General features: G+C 56.6%; 1 protein-coding gene across 1 annotated transcript in view; it reads left to right on the top strand.

Moving 5' to 3' along the window:
* Positions 1 to 345: 345 nt before the first annotated feature.
* LOC307112863 (scavenger receptor cysteine-rich domain-containing protein DMBT1-like) overlaps positions 346 to 7,250 on the top strand; it is a gene marked incomplete at its 3' end in the record, with an annotated part of 31,278 nt that continues 24,373 nt past the window's right edge. Inside the window, exons 1-4 of the mRNA XM_079793942.1 lie at positions 346 to 729; positions 2,774 to 3,097; positions 5,145 to 5,468; positions 6,846 to 7,008. Coding sequence (XP_079650068.1) covers positions 369 to 729; positions 2,774 to 3,097; positions 5,145 to 5,468; positions 6,846 to 7,008 — 1,172 coding nt within the window. The 5' untranslated portion in view covers positions 346 to 368. The remainder of the gene's footprint in view (positions 730 to 2,773; positions 3,098 to 5,144; positions 5,469 to 6,845; positions 7,009 to 7,250) is intronic.

The following is a 7,250-nucleotide window of genomic DNA, read 5'->3' as shown; positions in this document are numbered from 1 at the left end:
TGGGAGGAGGCTTAGCCAGGACCCTCCCCCATGGCTCAGGGTCAGCCCTGGAGGCCTGCTGGGACCTGCTGAGACCCTAGTGCAGGCTCAGCCTCAGGGCTGTGAGGCTCTGTGCTCTCCTATCTGTTCGAGGTTGATCGCTTCTGAGGGCTTTGCCTCACGTCAGGCAGGACCGTGGAGGAGAAATGAGTGGCTGAGGAGGCCATGACCATGGCCTGTCCTGGATCCATGGAACTCCGCCCTGGGTGACCCTGGTGGCTGTGGGGGGCAGTCCTGGGCTTGTGGAAAGCTGATGCCTGCCCTGGGGCATGGCCCTGAGGGAGGCCCTGAGTCTGGAACCAGCCTCGGGCCTGGAGTTCAGCACAGACATGGAGGAGGTGTCCTTGTGCTGTCCTCTAGGGTCCGTGACTGAATCAACTTTGGCCATGAGGCTGGTGAACGGTGGTGACCCGTGTCAGGGCCGCGTGGAGGTCCTCTACCAAGGTTCCTGGGGCACCGTGTGTGACGACGGGTGGGACACCAACGACGCCAATGTGGTGTGCAGGCAGCTGGGCTGTGGCTGGGCCAAGTCGGCCCCAGGAAGTGCCTGGTTTGGGCAGGGCACAGGGCCGATCCTGCTGGACGACGTGGCCTGCTCTGGGCAGGAGTCCAAACTGTGGAGCTGCCCGCACAGTGGCTGGAAAACCCACAACTGCAACCACGGGGAGGACGCCAGTGTCATCTGCTCAGGTGCGCCGAACTTGTTTGTTCTCCTTTTGTGAGTGGTGCTTTCTCAGCGAGTGTGTCCCTCAGTCTGTTTCCTGTCAAAGTCTTTCTTTATTTCTTGTTCCTTGAAGAGTCCTAGTTCTCTGCCTAGTTCAGTATTAGTCTGTGTCCTGCTTCCAGGTGTAAGCAGGTGAATGAGGACCCAAATGAGTGTAAGGATCATGCCATCTGGCCACGGGACTGTACACGCCAGTGGCACAGGCAGAGTTGTGAGTGTGCCTGTGGCAGGGGGGCATGGGTAGAGTTGCAGTGACCCCCACATGGCTGGCCTGCATTGGGGGCTCCCGAGTCCTTGCCTGTAACTGTCCCAGGGGATATGATGCACTCTCTGCACCAGGTCTGCTCTGTGAGGGCAGTGGGCCCTCTGAGACCCACCGGGCTATGCCTTGTAGTTGCCTATAATCAGGCCTGAACCTCCCACGTGGGATTGGGTCCCTGAGTAGACTCTTCACTTGGCCCCTCCTAGTCTCCTGAAAGCGGCGTGGTAGACAGCTTCCTCATGTCAATCCTGTGCCTCCATCTAGACAAGATGGAATCACCTGGACCTCGGCACCAATGCCTCAGGTCTTCCTGGGCCCTGGCGGGGACCGTCCTCCGGGGTTAGATGGCAAAGGCTCCGCCTTCCAAGGCGGGGACCAGCATGGGTGAGTGTCCACCTGCTCAGTGTCTCCCACGATGCCTCTAGCTGTGCCCCCTTCTGTGCCACATGTCTATCCGACGCCCTCTCCCTCACAGCTGCCTGGCCCCCATCCACTGCCATGCCCCCTGAGTCCCGTGGCCTCTGACGGTCCCTCTCTGCTCACCCCACAGCCCACCAGAAGCTCCCAAGGGGACTCTGCCAGTTTCGGCCTCCCAGTCCCTTCCCTGATGTGTAGATGGTACAGTTGAGCCCACAACACATTGACCCTCGGTCTGGCTCAGAGGGATAAGGGCATTCTGGCTACAGTGCTAACCCACTCTCAGTGACAGGGGATTCTCTGTCCTGGGGACATTCTGCTTCCTGTGCTGAGGCAACAGAGAGCCTTCGTCCAAGGACCCCCAGACAGAGCTTAAGGGATGCTGTTCCCAAAGGGCACTGTGTCAGGAGCTCAGCGCAGTTGCTCTCACCAATTGTAGCCCTGGTTGCAATTGTCAAGGACATTCAAGGACATGGTTTTGGCTCATAGCAAGCACTCAGAAAAGGCCGCTTTCTCCCCTAGACACAGAGCTTCTCAGCCGACCCTGACCCTGACCCCCTGACCTCAGTCACAGCTCATCAGACCCGAACGTGACCCTCTGCCCTCCTTTCTAAGCTGCTCTGTTTTCTCACCAGATGGGTGGTACACATTCTTCTCGGGTGAGCATCCCTGGGTATGGCCAAAGTGTCAGCATTCAGCACTGTTGCCTCCAGGCCGGGGTGACCTTCTCTATTCTTGTGTTAGACCTCCTCGGACATCACCCCATCCGACGTGGAGGGTTCTCCCCACCTCCCAGAGTCATGGATTCCCTTCACCTTACAGTTATGGGACATATTAGTCAGGATGTTTAGTTTTCAGGTGACAGGAGCCCAACTCAAACTCTTTGAAGCCAGAAGAGCACTCATGGCTCACACATGAGGGACGTCTAGAGGCAGGACCAGCCTCAGGTGCAGCTGGATGCGGTGTTCCAAGACTGTCTCCATGCGCTTTTCTTACTCCTGCTCTCTATGGGTATGGGCTTCAGTATCGGCTTCATTTCTGCACATGGGTCACTGCCAGTGCAGATGGGTCACTGCTAGTGCATCCCATGACCAACATGGTGGGAAACCTATTGTAGAACATGCCTACCACACCTCACACCCCATGGGTGTGATAACCGGCTCCTTGAAGATAAAGGGTGATGGTCAGGCTTCGGTCCAGTCCTAATGCAGGGATCATTACCCGGAACACTAAAGGCTTGCCCCCTGGAAGAACTGGGAACCTCACTCACACCTCAGAGCCTCTTTCTTCAGGCGACACCAGAGATAGTAAATTTTTCCATCCCCTTCTAGGAGCCAATGACAGTTTGGCCCTGAGGCTGGTGAATGGTGGTGACCGGTGTCAGGGCCGCGTGGAGGTCCTCTACCAAGGCTCCTGGGGCACCGTGTGTGATGACGGGTGGAACACCAACGACGCCAACGTAGTGTGCATGCAGCTGGGCTGTGGCGAGGCCAGGTCGGCCCCAGGAAATGCCTGGTTCGGGCAGGGCTCAGGACCAATCGTGCTGGATGACGTGGGCTGTTCGGGGCAGGAGTCCAACCTGTGGAGCTGCCCGCACAGGGGCTGGAACTCTCACAACTGCAACCACGGGGAGGACGCGGGCGTCATCTGCTCAGGTGGGCTGACCCCTATCTGTTCTCCTTTTGTGAGTGGTGTTTTCTTAGCGAGTGTGTCCCTCAGTCTGTTTCCTGTCAAAGTCTTTATTTCTTGTTCCTTGAAGAGTCCTAGTTCTCTGCCTAGTTCAGTAGTAGTCTGTTCTGCTGCCAGGTGTAAGCAGGTGAATGAGGACCCAAATAAGTGTAAGGATCACCCCTTCTGCCGACAGGACTGCACACGCCAGCGGCACAGGCAGAGTTGTGAGTGTGCCTGGAGGGGGGGTCGTGGGTAGAGTTGCAGTGACCCCCACATGGCTGGCCTGTATTAAGGCTCCCAAGTCCTTGTCTGTAACTGTCTCCAGGGAAATTGATGCTCTCTCTGCACCAGGTCTGCTCTGCGAAGGCAGTGGGCTCTCGGAGACCCACCAGGCTATGCCTTGTAGTTGCCTATGGTCAGTCCTGAACTTCCCACGTGGGATTGTGGCCCTGAGTAGACTCCTCACTTGTCCCCTTCAAGTCTCCTAAACGCTGCGTGGTGGACAGCTTCCTCATGTCAACTCTGTGACTCCATCTAGACAATATGGAATCACCTGGACCTTGGCACCCATGCCTCGGGTCTTCCTGGGCCCTGGTGGGGTCGTCCTCCATGCTTTGATGGCAAAGGCCCTGCCTTCCAAACAGGGGACTGGCATGGCTGAGTGTCCACCTGCTCAGTGTCTCCCATGATACCTCTAGCTGTGCCCCCTTCTGTGCACGTGTCTATTCGACGCCCTCTCTCTCACAGCTGCCTGGCCCCCATCCACCGCCATGCCCACTGAGTCCCGTGGCCTCTGATGCTCCCTCCCTGCTCACCCCACAGCCCACGAGGAGCTCCCGGAGGGGACTCTGCCAGTTTCTGCCTCCCAGGCCCTTCCCTGATGTTTAGATGGTACAGTTGAGCCCACAACACATTGATCCTCTGTCTGGCTCAGAGGGATTAAGGGCATTCTGGTTACAGTGCTTACCCACTCTCATTGACAGGGGACACTCTGTCCTGGGGACATTCTGCTTCCTGTGCTGAGGCAACAGAGACCCTTCATCCATGGACCCCCGGACAGAGCCTAAGGGATGCTTTTCCCAAAGGACACTGTGTCAGGAGCTCAGCACAGTTGCTCTCACAGATTGTAGCCCTAGTTGCCATTGTCAAGGACATTCAAGGCATGGTTTTGGCACATGGCAAACTCTCAGAAAGGCCTCTTTCTCCCCTAGCCACAGAACTTCTCAGCCCACCCAGACCCCCTGACACCCTCACCCCAGTCACAGCTCAGCAGACCTGACCTTGACTCTCTGCCCTCCTTTCAAGCTGCTCTGTTTTCTCTACAGGTGGGTGGTACACAAGTCCTTCCTCGGGTGAGCATCCCTGGCTCTGGCCAAAGTGTCAGCATTCAGCACTGTAGCCTCCATGCTGGAGTGACCTTCTCTATTCTTGTGTTAGATCTCCTCGGACATCACCCCATCCAATGTGGATGGTTCCCCAACATCCCAGAGTCATGGATCTCCTTCACTTACCAGTTATGGGACATATTAGTCAGGATGTCTAGTTTGCAAGTGACAGGAGCCCAACTCAAACTCTTTGAAGCCAGAAGAGCACTCCACGGCTCTCACATGAGGGACGTCTAGAGGCAGGACCAGCTTCAGGTGCAGCTGGATCTGGGGTTCCAAGACTGTCTCCGTGCTCTTTTCTTACTCCTGCTCTCTATGTGCATGGGCTTCACTATCGGCTTGATTTCTGCACATGGGTCACTGCAAGTGAAGATGGTGGCCTCCCTTCTTGGTCCTGCATCCCAGGGCCAACATGGTAGGACACCAATTGGAGAACATGCCTACCACAGCTCACGCCCATGGGTGCTATCACCGGGTCCTTCAAGATAAAGGTGACGGATAGGCTTTGGTCTTGTCCTAATGCGGGGGAATGTTACACGGAACATTAAAGGTTTGGTCCCTGGAAGAATTCGGAACCTCACCCACACCTCAGAGCCTCTTTTTTCAGGGGACACCAGAGACAGTGAATTTTCCTGTCCCCTTCTAGGAGCCGATGCTGGTTTGTCCGTGAAGCTGGTGAATGGCGATGACCGGTGTCAGGGCCGCGTGGAGGTCCTCTACCAAGGCTCCTGGGGAACCGTGTGTGACGACAATTGGGACACCAATGACGCCAACGTGGTGTGCAGGCAGCTGGGTTGTGGTGTGGCCAGGTCGGCTCCAGGAAGTGCCCGCTTCGGGCAGGGCTCAGGGCCGATCCTGCTGGACGACGTGGCCTGCTCTGGGCAGGAGTCCTACTTGTGGAGCTGCCCGCACCGGGGCTGGAACACCCACAACTGCAACCACGGCGAGGACGCGGGTGTCATCTGCTCAGGTGCGCCGCCCACTGTCAGTTCTCCTTCTGTGAGTGGTGTTTTCTCAGCGAGTGTGTCCCTCAGTCTGTTTCCTGTCAAAGTATTTCTTTATTTCTTGTTCCCTTGAAGAGTCCTAGTTCTCTGCCTAGTTCAGCAGTAGTCTGTGTCCTGCTGCCCGGTGTAAGCAGATGAATGAGGACCCAAATGAGTGTAAGGATCTCCCCTTCTGCCGACAGGTCCACACATGCCAGCGGCACAGGCAGAGTTGTGAGTGTGCCTGGTGTGGGGCGTGGGTGGAGTTTCAGTGACCCCCATATGGCCTGCATTGGGGGCTGGCCTGCATTGGGGGCTCAGGAGTCCTTGCCTGTAACTGTCTCCAGGGAAACTGATGAACTCTCTGCACCAGGTCTGCTCTGGGAGTGCAGCAGGCATCTGAGACCCACCGGGCTATGACTTGTAGTTCAGGAGCTCAGCCCGTTTGCTCTCACAGATTGTAGCCCTGGTTGCCATTGTCAGGACATTCAAGGGCATGGTTTTGGCTCATGGCAAACTCTCAGAAATGGCCTCTTTCTCCCCTAACTGCAGATCTTCTCAGCCAACCCTGACCCTGAACACCTGACCCCAGTCACAGCTCAGGAGACTGGACCTTGACCCTTGCCCTCCTTTCTAAGCTGCTCTGTTTTCTCTACAGATGGGTGGTACACAAATCCTTCCTCGGGTGAGCATCCCTGGGTCTGGCTAAAGAATCAGCATTCAGCACTGTAGCCTCCAGGCCGGGGAGACCTTCTCTATTCTTGTGTTAGATCTCCTCAAATATCACCCCATCCAACGTGGAGGGTTTCCCAACATCCCAGAGTCATGAATGCCCTTCACCTACCGGTTATGGGACATATTAGTCAGGATGTTTAGTTTTCAGGTGACAGGAGCCCAACTCAAACTCTTTGAAGCCAGAAGAGCCCTCCACGGCTCGCACATGAGGGACGTCTCGAGGCAGGACCAGCCTCAGGTGCAGCTGGATCCGGTGTTCCAAGACTGTCTTCGTGCGCTTTTCTTACTCCTGCTCTCCATGTGTATGGGCTTCACTATAGGCTTTCTTTCTGCACATGGGTCACTGCTAGCACAGACGGCGGCCTCCCTTCTTGGTCCTGCATCCCAGGGCCAACCTGGTGGGACACCAATTAGAGAACATGCCTCCCACAGCTCACACCCATGGGTGCTGTCACTGGGTCCTTGAAGATAAAGGGTGATGTACAGGCTTCGGTCCAGTCCTAATGCAGGGATCGTTACCCTGAACACTAAAGGCTTGGCCTCTGGAAGAATTAGGAACCTCACCCACACCTCAGAGCCTCTTTCTTCAGGCGACACCGGAGACAGTGAATTTTCCGGTTTCATTCTAGGAACTGATGATGGTTTGGCCCTGAGGCTGGTGGACGGTGGTGACCGGTGTCAGGGTCGCGTGGAGGTCCTCTACCAAGGCTCCTGGGGCACCGTGTGTGATGACAACTGGGACACCAATGACGCCAACGTGGTGTGCAAGCAGCTGGGCTGTGGCTGGGCCAGGTCAGCCCCAGGAAGTGCCCGGTTCGGGCAGGGCTCAGGGCCTATCGTGTTGGACGATGTGGCCTGTTCGGGGCAGGAGTCCTACCTGTGGAGCTGCCCGCACCGGGGCTGGAACACCCACAACTGCAACCACGGCGAGGACGCTGGTGTCATCTGCTCAGGTGCGCCACCCACTGTCTGTTCTCCTTCTGTGAGTGGTGTTTTCTTAGCGAGTGTGTCCCTCAGTCTGTTTCCTGTCAAAG

This window comes from Cnephaeus nilssonii (genome assembly GCF_951640355.1).
Source record: "Cnephaeus nilssonii genome assembly, chromosome: 16".
In the NCBI taxonomy this organism is placed as follows: domain Eukaryota; kingdom Metazoa; phylum Chordata; class Mammalia; order Chiroptera; family Vespertilionidae; genus Cnephaeus; species Cnephaeus nilssonii.
Note: the sequence above shows the minus strand (reverse complement) of the source record. Positions and strands in the feature narration are given on the sequence as shown.